This window comes from Oncorhynchus nerka, linkage group LG2, assembly GCF_034236695.1.
Source record: "Oncorhynchus nerka isolate Pitt River linkage group LG2, Oner_Uvic_2.0, whole genome shotgun sequence".
NCBI classification, from domain to species: domain Eukaryota; kingdom Metazoa; phylum Chordata; class Actinopteri; order Salmoniformes; family Salmonidae; genus Oncorhynchus; species Oncorhynchus nerka.
In genome coordinates, this window is record NC_088397.1 from 9,942,709 (window position 1) to 9,970,320 (window position 27,612).

General features: G+C 42.3%; 2 protein-coding genes across 3 annotated transcripts; both read left to right on the top strand.

Annotated features, from left to right (window-relative positions):
- The first annotated feature begins 95 nt into the window (after positions 1-95).
- On the top strand, positions 96-10,515 carry LOC115127001 (OX-2 membrane glycoprotein-like). Its single transcript, XM_065022874.1, has 6 exons — positions 96-166; positions 5,102-5,437; positions 5,652-5,957; positions 6,044-6,079; positions 6,177-6,270; positions 6,364-10,515. Exons 1-6 carry the CDS (start codon positions 112-114, stop codon positions 6,368-6,370), a joined length of 834 nt encoding a protein of 277 aa, XP_064878946.1. The 5' UTR covers positions 96-111; the 3' UTR covers positions 6,371-10,515.
- LOC135573600 (OX-2 membrane glycoprotein-like) lies at positions 6,272-27,612 on the top strand. 2 transcript variants are annotated; one of them, XM_065022866.1, is made up of 9 exons: positions 6,272-6,426; positions 10,772-10,885; positions 11,366-11,589; positions 11,904-13,362; positions 23,205-23,540; positions 23,755-24,060; positions 24,147-24,183; positions 26,333-26,437; positions 26,531-27,612. In XM_065022866.1, the coding sequence occupies exons 4-9, from the start codon at positions 13,308-13,310 to the stop codon at positions 26,535-26,537; spliced, it is 846 nt and encodes a 281-aa protein (XP_064878938.1). In that variant the 5' UTR covers positions 6,272-6,426; positions 10,772-10,885; positions 11,366-11,589; positions 11,904-13,307; the 3' UTR covers positions 26,538-27,612. The 2 variants fall into 2 exon arrangements, with proteins under 2 accessions (XP_064878938.1, XP_064878935.1); XM_065022863.1 differs by having other exon boundaries at positions 10,772-11,589.

Genomic DNA, 27,612 nt, shown 5'->3' on the forward strand with positions numbered 1-27,612 from the left:
CTTCTCAACTAAAACCGGTGATACACCAGCAGAGTTTACTTCCACTTTTAGTGTAGGGGAGGGTCCGTATGTGATAGGTCCATTCAAATCTGAGGGAAAATCATTTTCACCATGGCTCCTGCACTCCACAACTACCTGTTTATTCAGCTAATAGTCCTCCCTAAAGGTGAGTTATATCAGTTTTATGCATTATATACTGCATTAGTCCGCTTTTTATTTTAATTCATGAAGTGCTTTCAAATCAAATCAAAGTTTATCTGTGACGTGTGCCGAATACAACAGGTGTAGTAAACCTTACAGTGAAATGCTTACTGACAGGCTCTAACCAACAGTGCCATTTTTAAGTTAAAAAAAAGTATTAAGTGAACAATAGATAAGTCAATAAATAAAAAATAACAATAGCGAGGCTATATTCAGGCACCGGTTAGTCGGGCTGATTGAGGTAGAATGTACATGTATGTGTGGCGGGACCCAATTAGCCCGACTAACCGGTGCCCCCGCACATTGGCTACCCGGACTATCTGCATTGAGGTAGTATGTGCATAAATGTGTAGTTAAAGTGACTATGCATATATGATAAACAGAGAGTAGCAGCAGCGTAAAAAAACCCAGCCACCCCAGTCAGACTGTTCTCTCTCCTACCACGTGGCAAGCGCTTGCCATGTGGTAGGAGAGAGAACAGTCTGCGCTTGCCATGTGGTAGGAGAGAGAACAGTCTGCGCTTGCCATGTGGTAGGAGAGAGAACAGTCTGCGCTTGCCATGTGGTAGGAGAGAGAACAGTCTGCGCTTGCCATGTGGTAGGAGAGAGAACAGTCTGCGCTTGCCATGTGGTAGGAGAGAGAACAGTCTGCGCTTGCCATGTGGTAGGAGAGAGAACAGTCTGCGCTTGCCATGTGGTAGGAGAGAGGACAGTCTGCGCTTGCCATGTGGTAGGAGAGAGGACAGTCTGCGCTTGCCATGTGGTAGGAGAGAGGACAGTCTGCGCTTGCTATGTGGTAGGAGAGAGAACAGTCTGCGCTTGCCATGTGGTAGGAGAGAGAACAGTCTGACTGGGGTGGCTGGGTTAACCATATATATTTCAATACACTGCATTCATGATTTAATTTATCCTCCACTATACAGATATAAAAATATGTACAGATAAATGACATTATGAATGTAGTGAAAGTCACTGTCTAAACTGTAAACCAAAGGCCTCCTCCTATATACTGTAACACTTTCTATGAATCCCATATGCATGATGCATTATACAGCATTATACATATACTCATAATGCACTATGATAGGTTAATAATGCAGTATAAGTATAGTTATAGACACATAAAGACTCATTAAGTCTCTTAATTCAGTACACCAATAGTCCTAATGCATTATAATTATAACCATAAAGACTTATTTATTTATTTATTTCACCTTTATTTAACCAGATAGGCAAGTTGATGGCACTGTGATAGACTGCATCCAATATGTTGAGTAGGGTATTGGAGGCTATTTTGTAAATGACATCGCTGAAGTCGAGGATTGGAAGTATGGTCAGTTTTACAAAGGTATGTTTGGCAGCATGAGTGAAGGATGCTTTGTTGCGAAATAGGAAGCCAATTCTAGATTTAACATTGGATTGGAGATGTTTGATGTGGGTCTGGAAGGAGAGTTTACACCTAGGTATTTGTAGTTGTCCACGTATTCTAAGTCAGAGTCGTCCAGAGTAGTGATGTTGGACAGGCGGGCAGGTGCAGGCAGCGATCGGTTGAAGAGCATGCATTTAGTTTTACTTGTATTTAAGAGCAATTGGAGGCCACGGAAGGAGAGTTGTATGGCATTGAAGCTTGCCTGGAGGGTTGTTAACACAGTGTCCAAAGAAGGGCCAGAAATATACAGAATGGTGTCGTCTGCGTAGAGGTGGATCAGAGACTCACCAGCAGCAAGAGCGACATCATTGATGTATACAGAGAAGAGAGTCGGTCCAAGAATTGAACCCTGTGGCACCCCCATAGAGACTGCCAGAGGTCGGACAACAGACCCTCTGATTTGACACACTGAACTCTATCAGCGAAGTAGTTGGTGAACCAGGCGAGGCAATAATTTGAGAAACCAAGGCTGTCGAGTCTGCCGATGAGAATGTGGTGATTGACAGAGTCAAAAGCCTTGGCCAGATCAATGAATACGGCTGCACAGTAATGTTTCTTATCGATGGCGGTTATGATATCGTTTAGGACCTTGAGCGTGGCTGAGGTGCACCCATGACCAGCTCTGAAACCAGATTGCATAGCAGAGAGGGTATGGTGAGATTCGAAATGGTCGGTAATCTGTTTGTTGACTTGGCTTTCGAAGACCTTAGAAAGGCAGGGCAGGATAGATATAGGTCTGTAGCAGTTTGGGTCAAGAGTGTACCCCCCCTTTGAAGAGGGGGATGACCGCAGCTGCTTTCCAATCTTTGGAAATCTCAGACGACAATAAAGAGAGGTTGAATAGGCTAGTAATAGGGGTGGCAACAATTTCGGCAGATAATTTGAGAAAGAAAGGGTCCAGATTGTCTAGCCTGGCTGATTTGTAGGGGTCCAGATTTTGCAGCTCTTTCAGAACATCAGCTGACTGGATTTGGGAGAAGGAGAAATGGGGAAGGCTTGGGTGAGTTGCTGTGGGGGGTGCAGTGCTGTTGACCAGGGTAGGAGTAGCCAGGTGGAAAGCATGGCCAGGCGTAGAAAAATGCTTATTGAAATTCTCAATTATAGTGGATTTATCAGTGGTGACAGTGTTTCCTATCTTCAGTGTAGTGGGCAGCTGGGCGGAGGTATTCTTATTCTCCATGGACTTTACAGTGTCCCAGAACTTTTTTGAGTTAGTGTTGCAGGAAGCAAATTTCTGCTTGAAAAAGCTAGCCTTGGCTTTTCTAACTGCCTGTGTATATTGGTTTCTAGCTTTCCTGAAAAGCTGCATATCACGGGGGCTGTTCGATGCTAATGCAGAACGCCATAGGATGTTTTTGTGTTGGTTAAGGGCAGTCAGATCTGGGGAGAACCAAGGGCTATATCTGTTCCTGGTTCTGAATTTCTTGAATGGGGCATGCTTATTTAAGATGGTGAGGAAGGCATTTTTTTAAATAACCAGGCATCCTCTACTGATGTTATAATGTACAGCAACATAGTTAGTTCATAACTGCTGGTCACTTTGTCCTCAAGGATCATACATCATTATGATGACCATCAGTGTGATGCATTACTAACCCATACTGCAGTCCTCAAGGATCATACATCATTATGATGACCATCAGTGTGATGCATTACTAACCCATACTGCAGTCCTCAAGGATCATACATCATTATGATGACCATCAGTGTGATGCATTACTAACCCATACTGCAGTCCTCAAGGATCATACATCATTATGATGACCATCAGTGTGATGCATTACTAACCCATACTGCAGTCCTCAAGGATCATACATCATTATAATGACCATCAGTGTGATGCATTACTAACCCATACTGCAGTCCTCAAGGATCATACATCATTATAATGACCATCAGTGTGATGCATTACTAACCCATACTGCAGTCCTCAAGGATCATACATCATTATAATGACCATCAGTGTGATGCATTACTAACCCATACTGCAGTCCTCAAGGATCATACAGCATTATAATGACCATCAGTGTGATGCATTACTAACCCATACTGCAGTCCTCAAGGATCATACAGCATTATAATGACCATCAGTGTGATGCATTACTAACCCATACTGCAGTCCTCAAGGATCATACATCATTATAATGACCATCAGTGTGATGCATTACTAACCCATACTGCAGTCCTCAAGGATCATACATCATTATAATGACCATCAGTGTGATGCATTTTTATACATTTTTGTCAATGAGCAGAACATCATCTTTCTCATGGTGTGTTATAGCATACTTATTAGCCACTATAACAGGGGGACTCAACTACTATTTGAGGAGGTCCAGTCACACAACTTTCCGAGGTGACAAAGGTCCGGATGGATATTGTCATTTATCGGCATAGTAACAAACCCCAACCTCTACAACCCATGTGACCCCAAACTGTTCACAGCCCTCTTGTTGGTGGAGAGAACATTTAGAAGTTTTTAAGCTAATTTCCTGCAATTCTACACATTTTGCCATGTCTAATGTGTGTTCATATGATACTGTACCTGAGTGATTCAACAAAATGTCGGGCCCTTGGGGGTCGAGGCCCCTGGTTACTAAATCTGGCCATGACAACTACAAGATGTAGATAGCTGGTTAGCCTAACTTACCTATCTAGCTGACTTGGGCAAGTAGTTGATCAACTGGATATTTCTGACAGGTTAGAAAGAGCTCTGTCAGGGAATGACATAAGAGGAAAACTGTCCTTGCACTACAAACATTTTGAAATGGCACCTTGTTGATTCTGCTATTGCAGCAATCAACAGCACTAAGTTGAAAGCCTGACTGAGTTCCTAAAAAGATCTTGGGACTCCGGTCCGTATTGACCCTGTTCTAGGTGTGGTTCCGGACCGCGGTCCGTATTGACCCTGTTCTAGGTGTGGTTCCGGACCGCGGTCCACCAGTTGAGTCTGGCTGCAGTATAAAGTCATCTTTGACTGCTTTAGGTGAAGTGATGAAATGCCTCATAATAAAGTGATTGTCTGCTTTCAGTAAAGTGAAACTTTCTGCACATTTCATGATGACATCACAAACATGTTTCATTCTGTTTCACTCTTCTGTTTTCAAACAGTTGCATAACACAACGCTACGCATCGCAACACAACGCTACACAAAATAGCACTACAATACACTACACTACGCAACACAAATTGCCTCAAAATCATACAATTGGCAATTTGGCCCTCCTGCACATTGTATTAACATAAATAGTCAAAAACAGAAAAAGGCAAAGCCCAGTGCGATAAAATCTATAAATATATATTTAAAAAAAAATATGGCTTTTAGCTGACGCTTTTCTCCAAGAGACTTACATTTTTTTAATAATATGGGAATCAAACCCACAACACCACCATGCTCTACCAACTGAATGTGTGTGTGTGAGAGTTTGTAATGTAGTAAGTACTAAGTAGTGTATAACTGTCTTCATGCAGGGCTCTCTCAGTTGGTGAGAACACAGCAGGTTGTCACGGCAATCCTGGGAGAAGATGCAGTCTTAACCTGTGAGCTCATGACACCCAAAGACGTGCGGCAAGTCACCTGGCAAAAAGAGACAACTGAGGCGAATGAAAATGTGGCCACCTACAGCAAACGCGGTTCCCATGTCAACCCACCTTTTCAGAGGAACGTGGAGTTTGAAGACGAGGGTCTGCAGAGCTGCTCTATTGTCATCAGAGGAGTGTCAAGAGGAGACGAGTCCTGCTACAAGTGTCTGTTTAACGCCTATCCAGAGGGAGCTATCAGTGGAACCACCTGCCTCAAAGTCAATGGTAAAATGTGATAACATAATGTACTGTAAATGACTGACCCAGAACAACTTCTTCAGAACTTCAAGCAGCCATTTTATCAGATCATACATCCAATGTCTTGAAACCATTTATCAAAATGGAATCATTTAGTAAATCATGTAAATGGATTCATTTAGTAAATCATTTCAATGGAATCATTGTGGTCTCACTGTGAACTGTGTCTGTTGTTCTATAGAGCTGTATGGACCCTCACTCCTCATCACACAAACCAACAACAGTCACACCACTCTGTCCTGTTCTGCTACTGGACGACCTGTTCCTATAGTAACCTGGGAAGACACAGAAATTCTAGAAGATTCCACAATGGCCAATGTCACCCATCTCAATGGAACTGTCACGGTCACCATAACTTCTACGCTGGCAGCATTCAGTCTACCTGACAAAGACACCAGGGTTGGCTGTATGGTGTCACTGTTCTCTGGAGGTGTCACCAAGAACGTATCCATGGTTATTCCAGCTAGAACACAAGCTTCATTTCCTGGTGAGAAATGGTTCTGTACATGCCTACAGTAACAATCAACATGCTGGTGTCATTCTGAAGTACTGTCTCTGTATGTTCTGTGCTAGATGTACCTGAGGTCACTGATGGTGACAGGATCAGAGGTAAGTCATTCATCTAATAACCACAACTAATCTCTGACACTCTAATCTGTGAATTGTACCATTCTCATCTTGTCATCTTTCACATGTAACCCAACAGGGATTGGTGCAGTGATGGGTTCACTGTGTTTCATTGCTGTGTGCTGTGGAGCTGCTGTGGCACTGTGGTGCAAACTGAGAACTACAACAAGAAGGTAAGTTTTACTGTTCAGATGACAAAGAGAAAATACTGTATTACTTTGACATTGTTTTTGTAAGTTTGACAATCTTTAGCCTAAATCCCACAGCCAATGACAGAGAACAGGAAGAACCATCAACACTCAACCCTCAACATGATGACCCTGAAACAAGTAAACAGTGTTTGTACTTACTGTAGGTAATAGATTAGAAAACATTGAATTGCTTTTCAGTATCAAATGCCCTCCCTGGAGAATATGTAACTGTAAATACCCACAATGCTGTTATATCAGTACACTACTACAACATGATCTGACTCTGATCACTATCATTGATGTTAATATCTTTCAAGACCACAACAATATCCAGTACATTCTAAATGTGTTAGTACAACCTTATTGGATCATCCTGATAGAGTGGTAGTCATGGTGACCGCATACATGCAAATAAGTTGCATTGCTGCAGTGTTGTTCCAGTATGTTATTTGTATTTTGTATTTATTAGGGAACCCCATTAGCTGCTCTTCCTGGGTCCAAACATATTACAGTACTTACATTACATATAAAACATTATTACACCACTACATCTCTACAATACAACATGTTTAATACCACCATACAACAATATCACAATGTTTACACATGCATGTGTCTGTACCTTTGTGTCTTCACAGTCCCCGTTGTTCCAAAAGGTGTATTTTTACCTATTTTAAAAATCTGATTCTACTGCTTGTATTACATGATGTGGAATAGAGTTCCATGTCGTCATGGCTCTATGTAGTATTGTGCACCTCCCATAGTCTCTTTTGGACTTGGGTCCTGAAAAGAGACCTCTGGTGGCATGTCTTGTGGGGTATGCATCGGTGTCCGAGCTGTGTGCAAGTTTTTTAAACAGACAGCTTGGTACATTGAGCTTGTCATCACCTCTTACAAAAACAAGAAGTGATGAAGTCAATCTCTCCTCTACTTTGATCCATGAGAGATTGACATGCATGTCATTAATGTCAGCTCTCCGTGTACTTTTAAGGGCCAGCCGTGCTGCCCTGTTCTGAGCCAACTACAATTGTGGCACTTGACCACACTACTAACAGTAGTCAAGGTGCAACAAAACTAGCGCCTGTAGGACCTGCCTTGTTGATAGTGTTGTTAAGAAGGTAGAAACTATGGCCTGTAGGACCTGCCTTGTTGATAGTGTTGTTAAGAAGGTAGAAACTATGGCCTGTAGGACCTGCCTTGTTGATAGTGTTGTTAAGAAGGTAGAAACTAGGGCCTGTAGGACCTGCCTTGTTGATAGTGTTGTTAAGAAGGTAGAAACTAGGGCCTGTAGGACCTGCCTTGTTGATAGTGTTGTTAAGAAGGTAGAAACTAGGGCCTGTAGGACCTGCCTTGTTGATAGTGTTGTTAAGAAGGTAGAAACTAGGGCCTGTAGGACCTGCCTTGTTGATAGTGTTGTTAAGGAGGTAGAAACTAGGGCCTGTAGGACCTGCCTTGTTGATAGTGTTGTTAAGGAGGTAGAAACTAGGGCCTGTAGGACCTGCCTTGTTGATAGTGTTGTTAAGAAGGTAGAAACTAGGGCCTGTAGGACCTGCCTTGTTGATAGTGTTGTTAAGAAGGTAGAAACTAGGGCCTGTAGGACCTGCCTTGTTGATAGTGTTGTTAAGAAGGCAGAGCAGTGCTTTATTATGGACAGACTTCTCCCCATCTTAGCTACTACTGCATCAATATGTTTTGACCATGACAGTTTACAATCCAGGGTAACTCCTAGCAGTTTAGTCACCTTAACTTGCTCAATTTCCACATGATTCATTACAAGATTTAATTGAGGTTTATGGTTTAGTGAATGATTTGTCCCAAATACAATGCTTTTAGTTTTGGAAATATTTAGGACTAACTTATTCCTTGCCACCCTATCCGAAACTAACCGCAGCTCTTTGTTGTATAGTGTTGAGTCATCCGCGTACATAGACACACTGGCTTTACTCAAACAGCTGCCCTGGGTAATTCCTGATTCTACCTGGATTATGTTTGAGAGGCTTCCATTAAATAACACCCTCTGTGTTCTGTTAGACAATCAACTCTTTATCCACATTATAGCAGGGGGTATAAAGCCATAATACATATGTTTTTCCGGCAGCAGACTGAACGATAATGTCAAAAGCTGCACTGAAGTCTAACAAAACAGCCCCCATTATCATTTTATCATCAATTTCTCTCAGCCGCCTCCCAGGTGGCGCAGTGGTTAAGGGTGCTGTAGTGCAGCGCCAGCTGTGCCACCAGAGACTCTGGGTTTGAGCCCAGGCTCTGTCGTAACCGGCCGTGACCGGGAGGTCCGTGGGGCGACGCACAATTGGCCTAGCGTCGTCCGGGTTAGGGAGGGTTTGGCCGGTAGGGAAATCCTTGTCTCATCGCACACCAGTGACTCCTGTGGCGGGCCGGGCGCAGTGCGCGCTAACCAAGGTTGCCAGGTGCACGGTGTTTCCTCTGACACATTGGTGGGGCTGGTTCCGGGGTGGATGGCGCTGTGTTAAGAAGCCGTGTGGCTTGGTTGGGTTGTGTATCGGAGGACGCATGACTTTCAACCTTCGTCTCTCCCGAGCCCGTACGGGAGTTGTAGCGATGAGACAAGATAGTAGCTACTAAAATAATTGGATACCACGAAATTGGGGAGAAAAGGGGGTAAAATTTAAAAACAAACAAAAAAACAATTCTCTCAGCCAATCATCATTCATTTGTGTCAGTGCTGTGCTTGTTGAGTGTCCTTCCCTATAAGTATGCTGAAAGTCTGTTGTAAATTTGTTTACTATGAATTTACACTCTATCTGGTCAAATACCATTTTTCCAGAAGTTTACTAAGGGTTGGTAACAGGCTGATTGGTTGGCTATTCGAGCCAGTAAAGGGGGCTTTACTATTCTTGTGTAGTGGAATGACTGTAGCTTCCCTCCAGGCCTGAGGGCACACACTTTATAAAACCTTAAATTGAAGATGTGGCAAATAGGAGTGGCATTATCGTCCTCTATTATCCTCAGTCATTTTCCATCCAGATTGTCAGACCCTGGTGGCTTGTCATTGTTGATAGACAACAATCATTTTTTCACCTCTTCCAAACTGACTTTACGGAATTCAAAAGTACTATTCTTGTCTTTCATAACGTGGTCAGATATACTTGGATGTGTTGTGTCAGCGTTTGCTGCTGGCCTGTCACACATAAGTTTGCTTATCTTGCCAATGAAAAAGTCATTAAAGTAGTTGGCAATATCAGTTGGTTTTGGGATGAATGAGCCATCCGATTCATTGAATGATGGAGCTGAGTTTGCCTTTTTTCCCAATATTTAATTTAAGGTGCTCCAAAGCCTTTTACTATGATTCTTTATATAATTTATTTTTGTTTCATAGTATAGTTTTATTTCATTTAGTCATGATTTCTTAATTTGAAATACGTTTGCCAATCAGTTGGGCTGCCAGATTAATTGCCATACCTTTTGCCTCATCCCTCTCACCCATACAATTTTTAAATTCCTCAGCAATCCAAGGGGGTTTAATCGTTTTTACAGTAATTTTCTTAATGGGTGCATGCTAATTAGTAACTGGAATAAGCAATTTCATAAATGTGTCAAGTGCAGTGTCTGGTTGCTCCTCATTACACATCAAAGACCAGCAAATATAATTTACCTCATCAACATATGACTCACTATAAAACTTCTTGTATGACCTCTTATACACTATATTAGGCTCAGCCGTTGGAACTATTCTAAAATGGATTAAATAAAAGTGTAATGATCACTTTAATGGTACTGTATTTCAAACTCTCTGGTCAGTTATGTTTGTTTTAGACCATAGCTGTCAATACTTGACCGTTTTTACTTTTTTTGTTGTTATGAGAACTTGAGTGACTACTATACTGTCTCATACACATCTGTGTGGTTCAAAGACTGTTTCCATCCATAGGCATTGTGGGTACTGAATAGTGGACTGAATGGCTGACACACATAGGCCTGCTGTTTATTTTATACTTAAATACAGTCTGTATGTAAATATGTTTTGTAGTTGGTTAATGATGACACATGATGAATCCAAACTAGACTTATGTGTGGTTTTTATTCTTTACTGGGGGTTTTATAAATCAAATGTTAGGTACTTTCATGGTGTGGGTGGTTTTCTTAATTCTTCACTTTTTTAAATCAAATGCTGTAAGATACACAATGTTGTAATGTACTTTGTTGTGTTTTTGTTTTCTACTTTTATAAATAAAATGTTTAAACAATGTTGTGATTTACGTTGTGACATCGCTTGTTATACAATGTGTCATAAATCTATGGAGCCAGATATCTTCCTTGTGCGTATCGTAAGGATCGTAAGAAAATCCATTCTAAAGTGTTAGGATTGTAAGAATAGCAATACATGAAACATAAACGTGAACTTTCATCTGTGAACATACAAACAACATGTTACGATTACGGACTAACATTTTAGGCTTGTACAAGTCCTGTTGCAATTCTGATGTACAATAACACCTTTCAGAATGTTGGCAGTTTCATCTCACCAACAAAGAAAGCGTACACCAAACGGTCTGTGAGGAGTGCTACCCGAACAAGCATTACACAGTATAAAACAAGTCATGGAAACCGGAAAGAGGTATCCTGCACGTTTTCAAATGAAAAGTCTCCATTCTGTTATTGGCATCATTATTATTGGCATCATTTGGTTAACCCCAGTTTTTGGAATAAATTGAGGTCGCTGACAAACCAGACCATTGTCAAAGGTCTGCATAATAATGACGTCAGTGTATTCCAAACACTGGTGCCTGATGATCACAATCATTTGGATTATAAACTTTCTGGTATGTTCTATTACGAATTGTCTGGGACTCGTTATTGTTTCGTTGTTTACTACTGAAATATATTTTGCTTATTAAGTCAAATAAGACATTAACTGCAATACACTGATCTCAAATATATTTGCATAATTAAGCTAAACAGAGCCATGGCGGATCCATTGTAAAATTAGAGGCTTTTTATATTGTATTAAAACGTGTCCCGGTCCAACGTGCTAACTCTGCCCACTGCTTATGGAGGGCTCTTTAAAATACGCGCTTGTATCAATTTATTCCAACAGATCGAGTTCTCATCACACATGCACCCATTTGGACCCAATGTCAACTGGCAGAGGCTGTTCAAAGACGACTCAATGGAGAATCTTGCCACCTACAGCCCGGACTTGAAACAGGTCGAAATTCTCTGGAGAGACCTGGAAATAGCTGTGCAGTGACGATCCCCATCCAACCTGTCAGAGCTTGAGAGGATCTGAAGAGAAGAATGGAAGAAAGTCTCCAAATACAGGTGTGCCAAGCTTGCAACGTCATACCCAAGAAGACGAGGCTGTAATCACTGCCAAAGGTCCTTCAGCAAAGTACTGAGTAAAGGGTCTGAGTACTTAAAAAAAATATATATTTACAAACATTTCTAAAAACCTGTTTTTGCTTTGTCATTATGGAGTATTGTGTGTAGGTTGATGAGGGGGGAAAACATTTATCCATGTTAGAATAAGGCTGTAACAAAGTGTAGAAAAAGTCAAGGGGTCTGAATACTTTCTGAATGCGCTGTACGTCTTTACTACCTATAGCAAAGTCTAACCTTCACCTTCTCTCTGGCAGGTTACAGGCAAGCAGCAACCACAGCAGACGAGCAGGACGCTTTTGGGGAAAGTGTGTAAATGTTTGTCTGTGTTGATTGCTATACTTATGTACTTTAGCTGACAGAGGTTTTTATTGAGCATCGGAGCGCTGTTGGTATTTAGAGTTCGGTTGCAGAAGAGCCCAGTTCCTCAAGAGATGAGATCCACTAACACGTCTCAACCAGACTACTAATCCATCTTTAGAATATTACAGTATATTCTAATTGTTTGACAAAGATCATATTAAATGCATGGCGACTAGCAAGATACAGTACAACTATTCATGAATGAGGATGAGACTGTGTGGGAGTCTTGGGAGCATGAACAGTGTGGAGGCCTTCCTGTTCTTTATTAGTATTCTTTATTAGCCCAGCTCCTACGTTTAGAAGGATGTGGTTATGACAAACATTTCTAATGAGACAGGTAGATGCACTGTGTACTAGATACATATATTGAACCTTTTTGAGTTGTCTGTCACATTTCTTCCCCAGTCATATGTAAGCTAATTTATACCTGCACTATACATTATATAATGTCACAAATACTGTTTTTTGTTTTGAAATTTTACTTTAGTTTTGAGAGATGAGGTTTGTCAGTGAGGAAATATATTATATTAGAACACATGACCACCTACAATTGACTTTATGACACACCAGGAAGAAGACAGGGGAGAATATATTTGTATATGTTGGCCTTCTATTTAATTGAACTTGAATCCATTTAAACATGATTGACACAAGTGCAATGTGAGGTTTATGTTGTTATTATTACATACAGTACCTATAGTGATACATGGATGTTTTACCTCCTCTATCAATGTATGAATGTATTTCAGCCCTTAAAGTATAATGGTGATAACAATGTGTTGCACTTTGATTGTTTGATATAATGTACCTTGTTCACTAGATTTAATTGTATCACGTTTTAGTTCCTGTTTGTATTTATTCTGATCATGGATGTTGCTTGTTGTGTTTTTGCTTGTTGTGTTTGACCCCACTAGATTTAACACTGTTTATAACTCAGGTTATTATTCTCGCTTGATCTGTATGTTTTATATTGTTTAAGATTCAAAATCGTTCTTTAAATGTATTATGTGCTCCCCGTCACCTTGTTTTACAGTAACATCACCATTTAAAATCAGGGTTACTTAGTTATAACAGTTTACAGTAACATCACAATCAGGACGAGGTTGTTTAATAGCGCTGCACCAGGCTCCCTTGGCTATGTGTGTAATATGTCAGCGCCTATCTATTTTAAGAAGAGTTCAACTAATTAACCTTCTCAACTAAAACTAGTGATAGACCAGCAGAGTTTACTTTCACTTTTAGTTTAGGGGAGGGGCTTCTGCCAAAACGTCCTTATGTGACGACGGAAATCATTTATCATGGCGCCTGCACTCTGCAACTACCTGTTTATTCAGCTAATACTCCTCCCTAAAGGTGAGTAATATCAGTTTTATGCATGATCTACTGCATTTGTCAGCTTTTTATTTTAATTGATGAGGTGCTTTCAAATCAAAGTTTATTTGTGACGTGCGCCGAATACAACATGTGTAGTAAACCTGACAGTGAAATGCTTACTGACAGGCTCTAACCAACAGTGCCGTATAACAGTAGAATGAGATACCGGGTAGGGAGTGAGCTATGTAATTACGTTTTTCACTCACCACGTTTATTCTGAAAAAAATTATCTTCGTTCTAGTAGCCTCCACCATTTCTCATTCGTTGGTTTAGTTATTATTTCCGGTGTTCCTGCATTTGCGGGTGAACTCTGTTGTGCCTCAATTGGGGAATCGCTGTGGTTGAAATGTAACTAATGACCGCAAGCCCCAGTATTTTATTAGCTAGGTGGCTTGTACACAATTGTTACCGATGATACTGTATATACCTACTCGTACTACAGAAGCATGCATTGTATTTTGCCAAGTTCTCTCTGTGTTAATCCTTTTCCCCAAATATAGCAGGTAACTTGTGTCTATGTCGATGTTGTTGAGTTCATCTTGCCTAGTTAAATAAAGATAAAATAAATGAGAACATTTAAAATATATACTTTGACCTATTTCAGGTAACCCCAAGATGCTTGATTCACTACACCTGCTTTTGAATAACTTTCCAGTCGTTTTTGCTTTACATTCCGACTTTTGAACGTCTGTTTATTGGACATATATATTAGTGTCTCATAAAAAATAGCAACTTATGTAAAGCATCCCATCTGTATTAAGGTTAAAGTGTGTGTGTATATATATATATAATATATATATATATATATATATATATATATATGTGTGTGTGTAGTGTAGGTCTTCTTGATGTCCACTAGGTGTCAGCACAGCTTCAATAATGTCACACCAGGTTCACAACATGTTTTTCATGTGTAACAAATCAAATTGTATTTGTCACATGCGCCGAATACTACATGTGTAGACCTTACAGTGAAATGCTGAAATGAAGCCCTTAACCAACAATTTAGTTGTAAGAAAAATGTGTTAAGTAAAAAATAAGAAATAAAAGTAACAAATAATTAAAGATCAGCAGTAAAATAAAAATAGCAAGGCTATATACATGGGGTACCGGTGTTCCTTTCAAGTCCAGTGGTGTAAATTACTTAACAAAAATGTATTTAAACTACTCCACTACATTCTGTTTATATCTGGGGATTTTTTTGTATCTGTACTTTTACTCTTTCTTTTTCTTTACAACATTCAATTTTACTTTGCCACATTTTTAAAGAAATTAATATATTTTTTACTCCATACAGTTTCCCTGGCACCCAAAAGTACTTTATGCATTTGAATGCTAAGCCGGACAGGAAAATGGTCCAATTCACACACTTATCAAGAGAACATCCCTACTGCCTCTGATCTAGCGGACTCACTAAACACATGCTTCGTTTGTAAATTATGTCTGTGTGTTCCCATGGCTATTTCATAATTAAAAATACAAGAGAATTGTGCTGTCTGGTTTGCTTAATATATGGAAGGTCAAATAATTTATACTTTTACCACTGACACTTAAGTATCTTTTAGCAATGAGGTTTACTTAGTATTTTACTGGTTCACTTTCACTTTTACTTGAGACATTTTCTATCAACATATCTTTACTTTTACTCAAGAATGACAATTGGGTACTTTTTCAACCACTGTTCAAGACGTTTAGCACCCAATACCCAACATTCACTTGGTGGCTTGAAGTAGGAGTTCTGAACTAGGATCTGTTTAGCATTTGTGAGTAGAATGAATAACATTACTTTGACGGGGGGTGGGGGGTACTGATTCCAGTTCAGCATTCTTAGCCTGAGACATTTCATAAATGCATACAGAGGAGCACTTTTCTACGATCAGCTTTGCCTAGATCATTCTGAATCAGTTGTCTCTGGAATAACTTTATATGGACAGCGGTGGGTTTGTTTGTAGATCAGCACTCCTTCTCAACACCAGTTGCTGTACCCTAACATTTTATTATCCAATACCTCAAGTTAGCTCTTTCATGACAACAAAAGGCAACATCAAAAATGGCTGTCTAAAAAATGCTCTCCTCAGATTTGAACTCTCAAAGTCTGGTTTGGGGAGCAAATGCCATAACCACTACTCTACCAGAGAGACAGGGACTAGATGTTAAGGGGTACTTCAAAATGCACACATCAAAGACAACATTTCAGAGGTTAGAGAATGGTGTGGGGGCTTGTACTTCTTGGGTCCACCAACCGTTCCTCAATCTTCTTTTGATGACTACAAACAGAGATTATGAATCTTCAAAATCTACACTATATGATGGGTGTGTTTAGGAACGGGGGACGAAATTCGAAAGAGGCGTGTTTCCAACGACCAACAAATAGACCCTAGAAATGTTATTCCAAAATCTTAATATTGGAACTTTGGCCCTTCATTTGCCTACTACTGTCTATAAGCTATCATAACACGTGGGTTTTTTATTGGGGACAAGGTATCGGAACGCGTTTGAATGGTCTACAAAGCATGCCCCCAGGTCAAAGTTGGCTTTTGCAGACAAGGATAATATATTGTTACTCCACGACATAGTATGTTATCACAACTCTATTAAAATGACATTCTATTCAAGGTGTCAATTCAGTCCTTCTATTTGATGGGAACTACCCCCTACCCCCCAACAAACCTCAAGTTAGCTCTTTCATGCCAACAAAAGGCAACATCAAAAATGTCTCTCTAAAAAATACTCTCTTCAGATTTGAACTCTCAAACTCTGGTTTGGGGGGGCAAACACCATAACCACTACTCTACCAGACATGCTATAACCACTACTTTTCACATGCTATAACCTAACAACCTTATTCTAAAATCGATTACGTTAATATTTTCACTCAATCTACACACAATACCCTATGATCACAAAGTGAATATTGGGTTTATACATTTTAGCAAATGATTTACAAATTAAAAAACAGAAATACCTTATTTACATAATGATTCTTCCCCTTTGCAATGAGTCTCAAATTGAGCTCAGGTGCATCCTGTTTCCATTGATCATCTTAGAGCTGTTTCTACAACTTCATTGGAGTACACCTGTGGTAAATTCAATTGATTTGACATGATTTGGAAAGGCACACACCTGTCTATATAAGGTCCCACAGTTGATAGTGCATGCCAGGGCAAAAATCAAGCCAAATCAAATCCAATTTTATTTGTCACATGCGGCAAATACAACAGCTGTGGACCTTACCGTGAAGGTCTTACTTACAAGCCCAAAACCAACAATGCAGGTCAAGAAATAGAGTTAAGAAATTGTTTCCTAAGTAAACTAAAGTCAAAAAATTTAATAAATCCATAAGTAACACAAGACAATTACATAACAATAACGAGGCTATATAAATGGGGTACCGGTACCGAGTCAATGTGCGGGGGTACAGGTTAGTTGAGGTCATTTGTAAAGTGACTTTGCATTTATAATTAACAGTGAGTAGCAGCAGTGTAAAAACACTGGGGGGGTGGGGGCTCTTTGACTATTTTTTGGCCCTTCCTGTGACAACGCTTAATATATAGGTCCTTGATGTCAGGAAGCTTTGCCCCAGTGATGTACTGGGCCGTACGCACTACCCTCTGTAGCGCCTTATGGCAAGATGCCCAGCAGTTGCCGTACCAGGCGGTTATACAACCTCTCAGGATGCTCTCGATGGTGCAGCTGTAGAACTTTTTGAGGATCTGGGGATCCATGCTAAATATTGTCAGTCTCCTGAGGGGGAAAGGTTTTGTCGTGCCCTCTTCACAACTGTGTTGGTGTGTTTCGACCATGATAGTTTGTCGGTGATGTGGACACCAAGGAACTTGGAACTCTCGACTCACTCCACTTCAGCCCTGTCAATGTTAATGGGGGCCTGTTCGGCCCTCCTTTTCCTAAAGTCCATGATCAGCCCCTTTGTCTTGCTCACATTGAGGGAGAGGTTGTTGTCATCAGGCCAGGAAGTCCTGAGGCATGGTTCCAGGGCTCAGGTCCTCTGGGAGGGGAGGGAGAGGGAGAGAGAATTAGAGGGTGCATGAGACAGGAGAAATACTCCAGATATACAAGATTGACCCTAGCCCTCTGACACAAACTTTTGCAGCATAAATACTGGAGGCTGAGATACGAGGCGTAGGGAGACACTGTAGCCATGTCCTATGATTCCCCCGGACAGGGCCTATGATTCCCCCGGACAGAGCCTATGATTCCCCCGGACAGAGCCTATGATTCCCCCGGACAGGGCCTATGATTCCCCCGGACAGAGCCTATGATTCCCCCGGACAGAGCCTATGATTCCCCCGGACAGAGCCTATGATTCCCCCGGACAGGGCCTATGATTCCCCCGGACAGAGCCTATGATTCCCCCGGACAGGGCCTATGATTCCCCCGGACAGGGCCTATGATTCCCCCGGACAGGGCCTATGATTCCCCCGGACAGGGCCTATGATTCCCCCGGACAGGGCCTATGATTCCCCCGGACAGGGCCTATGATTCCCCCGGACAGGGCCTATAATCTAGTGGACCCTACCAGAAAACATTTAGTTACTTTTTGCATTTATTATGCTTTAAGTCTTACATATACACAAGAACAACACATTTCTCAATTTTGGTGAAAGTTGGCCATTAGCTAACCACAACTGTCCTGTCAAATACATTCATGACCTACAACTTGACGATCTGACAGTGTGGGGTAGAGAAATTCCAACTAACGGGTGAAAAAATTAACCAGGTTCTTTCTGTGTATATGCAGAACAGTATACAAATACACTAATAATACAACCAGTCTCTGCTTATTGGTGATACTTTCCATTCTGCCCTATTGTGACCTTTGACCCCTTGCAAAGGGCCTTAAATTTCCACATTATGGATGACATCCTGCTGAACTTTCATTGTTTGATCTAGCATGTGAAAAACAATTTCCCTCTCACTTGTCCCATGTGGGCTGACCTATGGTGCAGTTAGATGGAAAGGTGCTACTTGATGTAGACATGACATGTAATTTGGGATGAGGGGAAATGTCAATCAATGACAATTGAAATTGCTAATTTATTCTGCACATTGCTATATTTGTTCATGTAGACATTGAATATGTTTCATATGTGGGTGATGCATTTCATTTGTAGTCTTTTGTAATTTGTCCTTTTGAAATATATTTAACATCATTTGGTGGGATGTCTGTAAGACATCACTTATGATGATCAATATTTCAATTTAGTGTAATGACATCAAACACTCCCTTCTCCTGAAGGGCGTACATAATATGATTCACTATTCGCCATAAATGTAAAAGCATTAGATTGGCGTATGCATGGCCCAAAAGGTCTTTCCACCATATTTCCTGTTCATGCAGAGAATTGAAAGGGGGCACTTTGGGGGAACTGAAATGTTTGATACAAATTACTGAGCAACTCCTTCCTCCCTCCTTGAAGTAATCATTGCTTAGACAGGAATGGGCAGGTGAAACCAAGGGCTCCACTACATGGCTTTAACCTGTCTAGTCATTTCTAATCAGTGATTACTTCTAGGGAGGACAAAAGGAGGGATATATATAAAGATTGAGCGAGCTACTACTGTCAGCTACACAACCCAATCCTGTTATTTGCATATAATATACTTTTGACCTCTCACCTGTATATTGTCTGTAACCATTCCACAAATATCTTGTACAGTGGAAACACTTGAGCCTCTGCCTCGTCCACATCAGCAATAACTCATCACTCCTACTCCAGATAAATTCATTAGCATGAAGTTTGATACCCACATGACCCCACTCAACCCCAGGGGCCAAGTGTTAACATTCAATCTAACCTGGGGCCTTACGTATCAAGTGTCTCAGAGTAGGAGTGTCCCTCTCGGATCAGTTTTGCAGTTTACAACAAGAATAAGATTATAGACACATCCTAGATCAGCAATTACTGTGAGATGATTTGTGGATGAAGTCCCAGGTCCCCCTCTGTCCATGTTATGTTGTTCATTTGGATCTTAACATGGCTTTTGGGGGCCCTAACCAATATTTGGTTTGGGGGCTGCCCACCTCGCTGGCAAAGCGTTGTTGTGCCCTCCCCCCTCTTGACGGTGGAGAGAAATTGAAATTGTTGAATTATTTACATTTCAAATGTGGCCATTTTGCCATTGTGCAGGGAAAGGTTTTGCAATTTTGAATAGACCAGCGTGCTACCATCAGGAAAATGATTATTTTCTGTGCTGGTCATTGAACTGGAAAGGTCTAACACCCTCAGCTATCATTGTCAACTCTACGACGTGTGGAGGGAGGGAAGTATAGCCAATTAGCAACCCCCCTCCGTCTCCCAGATTGCCCCTACACTACCCCAGGTCCCTTGATCAAGGGATAGTATGCAGGGAAGGAAACACCAGGGCTCCCAAAAAAAAGGGAGTATGAGTTGCTGCATCAGCCTCATACTGTGCTAGTTCACTACTTTGGTTTCCGCTGTCCCCCACCGCCCCACGGCAACAGCCAACAGCAGCAAGCAAGGGATTTCATCTGATTGGCTCCCTCAATTACAGATGAAATGTCCAGGCGAAAGACTGAAACACCTGGAAAAGTATACTGACATGACCAATAACCCACCACCATCCCCAAATACATCATTCATGCCAGAGTACCAACCTCGCAACGTGGCACAAGTGAAGAACACAAATCAGTGAACAAAGTAAGAGGATTGATCTATAGCCATAGTTCCTTATATTCACTGATGTCCACACATTCTGTACTTTGTTACTTTAATAATTCAACACATGAACCCATACTGCTGTCAGTTACTAACCCATACTGCTGTCAGTTACTAACCCATACTGCTGTCAGTTACTAACCCATACTGCTGTCAGTTACTAACCCATACTGCTGTCAGTTACTAACCCATACTGCTGTCAGTTACTAACCCATACTGCTGTCAGTTACTAACCCATACTGCTGTCAGTTACTAACCCATACTGCTGTCAGTTACTAACCCATACTGCTGTCAGTTACTAACCCATACTGCTGTCAGTTACTAACCCATACTGCTGTCAGTTACTAACCCACTGCTGTCATACTGTTACTAACCCATACTGCTGTCAGTTACTAACCCATACTGCTGTCAGTTACTAACCCATACTGCTGTCAGTTACTAACCCATACTGCTGTCAGTTACTAACCCATACTGCTGTCAGTTACTAACCCATACTGCTGTCAGTTACTAACCCATACTGCTGTCAGTTACTAACCCATACTGCTGTCAGTTACTAACCCATACTGCTGTCAGTTACTAACCCATACTGCTGTCAGTTACTAACCCATACTGCTGTCAGTTACTAACCCATACTGCTGTCAGTTACTAACCCATACTGCTGTCAGTTACTAACCCATACTGCTGTCAGTTACTAACCCATACTGCTGTCAGTTACTAACCCATACTGCTGTCAGTTACTAACCCATACTGCTGTCAGTTACTAACCCATACTGCTGTCAGTTACTAACCCATACTGCTGTCAGTTACTAACCCATACTGCAGTCAGTTACAAATACCTATACTGCTGTCAGTTACTAACCCATACTGCTGTCAGTTACTAACCCATAACCCATACTGCTGTCAGTTACTAACCCATACTGCTGTCAGTTACTAACCCATACTGCTGTCAGTTACTAACCCATACTGCTGTCAGTTACTAACCCATACTGCAGTCAGTTACTAACCCATACTGGTGTCAGTTACTAACCTATACTGCTGTCAGTTACTAACCCATACTGCTGTCAGTTACTAACCCATACTGCTGTAAGTTACTAACCTATACTGCTGTCAGTTACTAACCCATACTGCTGTCAGTTACTAACCCATACTGCTGACAGTTACTAACCCATACTGCTGTCAGTTACTAACCCATACTGCTGTCAGTTACTAACCCATACTGCTGTCAGTTACTAACCCATACTGCTGTCAGTTACTAACCTATACTGCTGTCAGTTACTAACCCATACTGCTGTCAGTTACTAACCTATACTGCTGTCAGTTACTAACCCATACTGCTGTCAGTTACTAACCCATACTGCTGTCAGTTACTAACTCATACTGCTGTCAGTTACTAACCCATACTGCTGTCAGTTACTTAGCCATACTGCAGTCAGTTACTAACCCATACTGCTGTCAGTTACTAACCCATACTGCTGTCAGTTACTAACCCATACTGCTGTCAGTTACTAACCCATACTGCTGTCAGTTACTAACCTATACTGCTGTTAGTTACTAACCTATACTGCTGTCAGTTACTAAACATACTGCTGTCAGTTACTAACCTATACTGCTGTCAGTTGCTAACCTATACTGCTGTCAGTTACTAACCCATACTGCTGTCAGTTACCAACCTATACTGCTGTCAGTTACTAACCCATACTGCTGTCAGTTACTAACCCATACTGCAGTCAGTTACTAAAACATACTGCTGTCAGTTACTAACCCATACTGCAGTCAGTTACTAATCCATACTGCTGTCAGTTACTTAGCCATACTGCTGTCAGTTACTAACCCATACTGCTGTCAGTTACTAACCCATACTGCTGTCAGTTACTAACCCATACTGCTGTCAGTTACTAACCCATACTGCAGTCAGTTACTAACCCATACTGCTGTCAGTTACTAACCCATACTGCTGTCAGTTACTAACCTATACTGCTGTCAGTTACTAACCCATACTGCAGTCAGTTACTAACCCATACTGCTGTCAGTTACTAACCCATACTGCAGTCAGTTACTAACCCATACTGCTGTCAGTTACTAACCCATACTGCTGTCAGGTACTAACCCATACTGCTGTCAGTTACTAACCCATACTGCTGTCAGTTACTAACCCATACTGCAGTCAGTTACTAACCCATACTGCTGTCAGTTACTAACCCATACTGCTGTCAGTTACTAACCTATACTGCTGTCAGTTACTAACCCATACTGCTGTCAGTTACTAACCCATACTGCAGTCAGTTACTAACCCATACTGCAGTCAGTTACTAACCCATACTGCTGTCAGTTACTAACCCATACTGCTGTCAGTTTAAAAGCCACTTCATTCATAACTTCCTCCTACTGTACCTAGACTAGTTCTGTACTCCCCCCTGCTGACCATTCTGAGTACTACACCACTACATTATGTATACAGGGAATCCAGAAAGTATTCAGACTCCACTTTTTCCACATTTTGTCAAAACATGAACCCATGCTGCGGTCGTGTTAAAATCCCCTTCATGCAAGACTTCCTTTGGGCTCCTGAGTGGTGCAGCGGTCTAAGGCACTGCATCTCAGTGATCAACAGTGATTGTGAGTCCCATAGGGCGGTGCACAATTGGCCCAGCTTCGTCCAGGTTTGCCTGGGGTAGGCCGTCATTGTAAATAAGAATTTGATCTTAACTGACTTGCCAAGTTAAATAAAGGTGAAATAAATACGATACCTAGACTAGATTTTAGACTAGTAATGTACTTCCCCTTCTGACCATTCTGAGTACTACACCACAATATGTTGTGTGTATATATACTGCGTATTGGCTAAAACTTTCTATGAATTCCATATACATAATGCATTATACAACATTATACATGTACTCATAATGCACTATGATAGGTTAATAATGCAGTATAGACACAGACTCATTAAGTCTCATAATTCCATATACCAATACTCCTAATGCAAAACCGACTTTGCATACATTTTTTTATAATATGGTCCCAGCTGGAATCAAGCCCGCAACACACCATACTCTACCAACTGAGTGTGTGTGTGTGTGTTGCAGTACTAGTTTTAAGTAGTGTGTAACTGTCTTCATGCAGGGCTCTCTCAGTTGGTAAGAACACAGCAGGTTGTCACAGCAACCCTGGGAGAAGATGCAGTCTTAACCTGTGAGCTCATGACACTCAAAGACGTGCGGCAAGTCACCTGGCAAAAAGAGACAACTGAGGCGAATGAAAATGTGGCCACCTACAGCAAACGAGGTCCTGATGTCAACGTACGTTTTAAGGGGAAAGTGGAGTTTGAAGACGAGGGACTGCAGAACTGCTCTATCGTCATCAGAGGAGTGTCAAGAGGAGACGAGTCCTGCTACAAGTGTCTGTTTAACACCTTTCCAGAGGGAGCTATCAGTGGAACCACCTGCCTCAAAGTCAATGGTAAAATGTGACAACATAATGTACTGTAAATGACTGACCCAGAACAACTTCTTCAGAACTTCAGGCAGCCATTTTATCAGATCATACATCCAATGTCTTGAAACCATTTATCAAAATGGAATCATTTAGTAAATCATTTAAATGGAATCATTTAGTAAATAATTTCAATGGAATCATTGTGGTCTCACTGTGAACTGTGTCTGTTGTTCTATAGAGCTGTATGGACCCTCACTCCTCATCACACAAACCAACAACAGTCACACCACTCTGTCCTGTTCTGCTACTGGACGACCTGTTCCTACAGTAACCTGGGAAGACACAGAAATTCTAGAAGATTCCACAATGGCCAATGTCACCCATCTCAATGGAACTGTCACGGTCACCATAACTTCTACGCTGGCAGCATTCAGTCTACCTGACAAAGACACCAGGGTTGGCTGTATGGTGTCACTGTTCTCTGGAGGTGTCACCAAGAACGTATCCATGGTTATTCCAGCTAGAACTCAAGCTTCATTTCCTGGTGAGAAATGGTTCTGTACATGCCTACAATAACAATCAACATGCTGGTGTCATTCTGAAGTACTGTCTCTGTATGTTCTGTGCTAGATGTACCTGAGGTCACTGATGGTGACAGGATCAGAGTTAAGTCATTCATCTAATAACCACAACTAATCTCTGACACTCTACATTTACATTACATTTAAGTCATTTAGCAGACGCTCTTATCCAGAGCGACTTACAAATTGGTGCTTTCACCTTATGACATCCAGTGGAACAGCCACTTTACAATAGTGCATCTAGGTCTTTTAAGGGGGGGGGGGAGAAGGATTACTTTATCCTATCCTAGGTATTCCTTAAAGAGGTGGGGTTTCAGGTGTCTCCGGAAGGTGGTGATTGACTCCGCTGTCCTGGCGTCGTGAGGGAGTTTGTTCCACCATTGGGGGGCCAGAGCAGCGAACAGTTTTGACTGGGCTGAGCGGGAACTGTACTTCCTCAGTGGTAGGGAGGCGAGCAGGCCAGAGGTGGATGAACGCAGTGCCCTTGTTTGGGTGTAGGGCCTGATCAGAGCCTGGAGGTAGTGAGGTGCCGTTCCCCTCACAGCTCCGTAGGCAAGCACCATGGTCTTGTAGCGGATGCGAGCTTCAACTGGAAGCCAGTGGAGAGAGCGGAGGAGCGGGGTGACGTGAGAGAACTTGGGAAGGTTGAACACCAGACGGGCTGCGGCGTTCTGGATGAGTTGTAGGGGTTTAATGGCACAGGCAGGGAGCCCAGCCAACAGCGAGTTGCAGTAATCCAGACGGGAGATGACAAGTGCCTGGATTAGGACCTGCGCCGCTTCCTGTGTGAGGCAGGGTCGTACTCTGCGGATGTTGTAGAGCATGAACCTACAGGAACGGGCCACCGCCTTGATGTTATTTGAGAACGACAGGGTGTTGTCCAGGATCACGCCAAGGTTCTTAGCGCTCTGGGACGAGGACACAATGGAGTTGTCAACCGTGATGGCGAGATCATGGAACGGGCAGTCCTTCCCGGGAGGAAGAGCAGCTCCGTCTTGCCGAGGTTCAGCTTGAGGTGATGATCCGTCATCCACACTGATATGTCTGCCAGACATGCAGAGATGCGATTCGCCACCTGGTCGTCAGAAGGGGGAAAGGAGAAGATTAATTGTGTGTCGTCTGCATAGCAATGATAGGAGAGACCATGTGAGGTTATGACAGAGCCAAGTGACTTGGTGTATAGCGAGAATAGGAGAGGGCCTAGAACAGAGCCCTGGGGACACCAGTGGTGAGAGCACGTGGTGAGGAGACGGATTCTCGCCACGCCACCTGGTAGGAGCGACCTGTCAGGTAGGACGCAATCCAAGCGTGGGCCGCGCCGGAGATGCCCAACTCGGAGAGGGTGGAGAGGAGGATCTGATGGTTCACAGTATCGAAGGCAGCCGATAGGTCTAGAAGGATGAGAGCAGAGGAGAGAGAGTTAGCTTTAGCAGTGCGGAGCGCCTCCGTGATACAGAGAAGAGCAGTCTCAGTTGAATGACTAGTCTTGAAACCTGACTGATTTGGATCAAGAAGGTCATTCTGAGAGAGATAGCGGGAGAGCTGGCCAAGGACGGCACGTTCAAGAGTTTTGGAGAGAAAAGAAAGAAGGGATACTGGTCTGTAGTTGTTGACATCGGAGGGATCGAGTGTAGGTTTTTTCAGAAGGGGTGCAACTCTCGCTCTCTTGAAGACGGGAGGGACGTAGCCAGCGGTCAGGGATGAGTTGATGAGCGAGGTGAGGTAAGGGAGAAGGTCACCGGAGATGGTCTGGAGAAGAGAGGAGGGGATAGGGTCAAGCGGGCAGGTTGTTGGGCGGCCGGCCGTCACAAGACGTGAGATGTCATCTGGAGAGAGAGGGGAGAAAGAGGTCAGAGCACAGGGTAGGGCAGTGTGAGCAGAACCAGCGGTGTCGTTTGACTTAGCAAACGAGGATCGGATGTCGTCGACCTTCTTTTCAAAATGGTTGACGAAGTCATCTGCAGAGAGGGAGGAGGGGGGGGGAGGGGGAGGAGGATTCAAGAGGGAGGAGAAGGTGGCAAAGAGCTTCCTAGGGTTAGAGGCAGATGCTTGGAATTTAGAGTGGTAGAAAGTGGCTTTAGCAGCAGAGACAGAGGAGGAAAATGTAGAGAGGAGGGAGTGAAAGGATGCCAGGTCTGCAGGGAGGCGAGTTTTCCTCCATTTCCGCTCGGCTGCCCGGAGCCCTGTTCTCTAATCTGTGAATTGTACCATTCTCATCTTGTCATCTTTCACATGTAACCCAACAGGGATTGGTGCAGTGATGGGTTCACTGTGTTTCATTGCTGTGTGCTGTGGAGCTGCTGTGGCACTATGGTGCAAACTGAGAACTACAACAAGAAGGTAAGTTTTACTGTTCAGATGACAAAGAGAAAATACAGTATTACTTTGACATTGTTTTTGTAAGTTTGACAATCTTTAGCCTAAATCCCACAGCCAATGACAGAGAACAGGAAGAACCATCAACACTCAACCCTCAACATGATGACCCTGAACCAAGTAAACAGTGTTTGTACTTACTGTAGGTAATAGATTAGAAAACATTGAATTGCTTTTCAGTATCAAATGTCCTCCCTGGAGAATATGTAACTGTAAATACCCACAAAGCCGTTTGTATTTTGTATTTATTAGGGAACCCCATTAGCTGCTCTTCCTGGGTCCAAACATATTACAGTCCTTACATTACATATAAAACATTATTACACCACTACATCTCTACAATACAACATGTTTAATACCACCATACAACAATATCACAATGTTTACACATGCATGTGTCTGTACCTTTGTATGTGTCTTCACAGTCCCCGTTGTTCCATAAGGTGTATTTTTACCTGTTTAAAAAAATCTGATTCTACTGCTTGTATTACATGATGTGGAATAGAGTTCCATGTCGTCATGGCTCTATGTAGTATTGTGCACCTCCCATAGTCTGTTTTGGACTTGGGGACTGAAAAGAGACCTCTGGTGGCATGTCTTGTGGGGTATGCATCGGTGTCCGAGCTGTGTGCAAGTGTTTTAAACAGACAGCTTGGTACATTGAGCTTGTCAACACCTCTTACAAAAACAAGAAGTGATGAAGTCAATCTCTCCTCTACTTTGATCCATGAGAGATTGACAGGCATGTAATTAATGTCAGCTCTCCGTGTACTTTTAAGGGCCAGCCGTGCTGCCCTGTTCTGAGCCAAATACAATTGTGGCACCTGGCCACACTACTGAACAGTAGTCTAGGTGCGACAAAACTAGCGCCTGTAGGACCTGCCTTGTTGATAGTGTTGTTATGAAGGTAGAAACTAGGGCCTGTAGGACCTGCCTTGTTGATAGTGTTGTTAAGAAGGTAGAAACTAGGGCCTGTAGGACCTGCCTTGTTGATAGTGTTGTTATGAAGGTAGAAACTAGGGCCTATAGGACCTGCCTTGTTGATAGTGTTGTTATGAAGGTAGAAACTAGGGCCTGTAGGACCTGCCTTGTTGATAGTGTGGTTATGAAGGTAGAAACTAGGGCCTGTAGGACCTGCC

Coding starts and splice junctions, on each gene's coding strand:
- LOC135573600 (XM_065022863.1), top strand. CDS start 13,308: ATGGCGCCTGCACTCTGCAACTACCTGTTTATTCAGCTAATACTCCTC. Junction 23,541..23,754: donor CACCTGCCTCAAAGTCAATG/GTAAAATGTGAC, acceptor GTTGTTCTATAG/AGCTGTATGGACCCTCACTC. Junction 24,184..26,332: donor GATGGTGACAGGATCAGAGT/TAAGTCATTCAT, acceptor ATCTTTCACATG/TAACCCAACAGGGATTGGTG.
- LOC115127001 (XM_065022874.1), top strand. CDS start 112: ATGGCTCCTGCACTCCACAACTACCTGTTTATTCAGCTAATAGTCCTC. Junction 167..5,101: donor GCTAATAGTCCTCCCTAAAG/GTGAGTTATATC, acceptor GTCTTCATGCAG/GGCTCTCTCAGTTGGTGAGA. Junction 5,438..5,651: donor CACCTGCCTCAAAGTCAATG/GTAAAATGTGAT, acceptor GTTGTTCTATAG/AGCTGTATGGACCCTCACTC.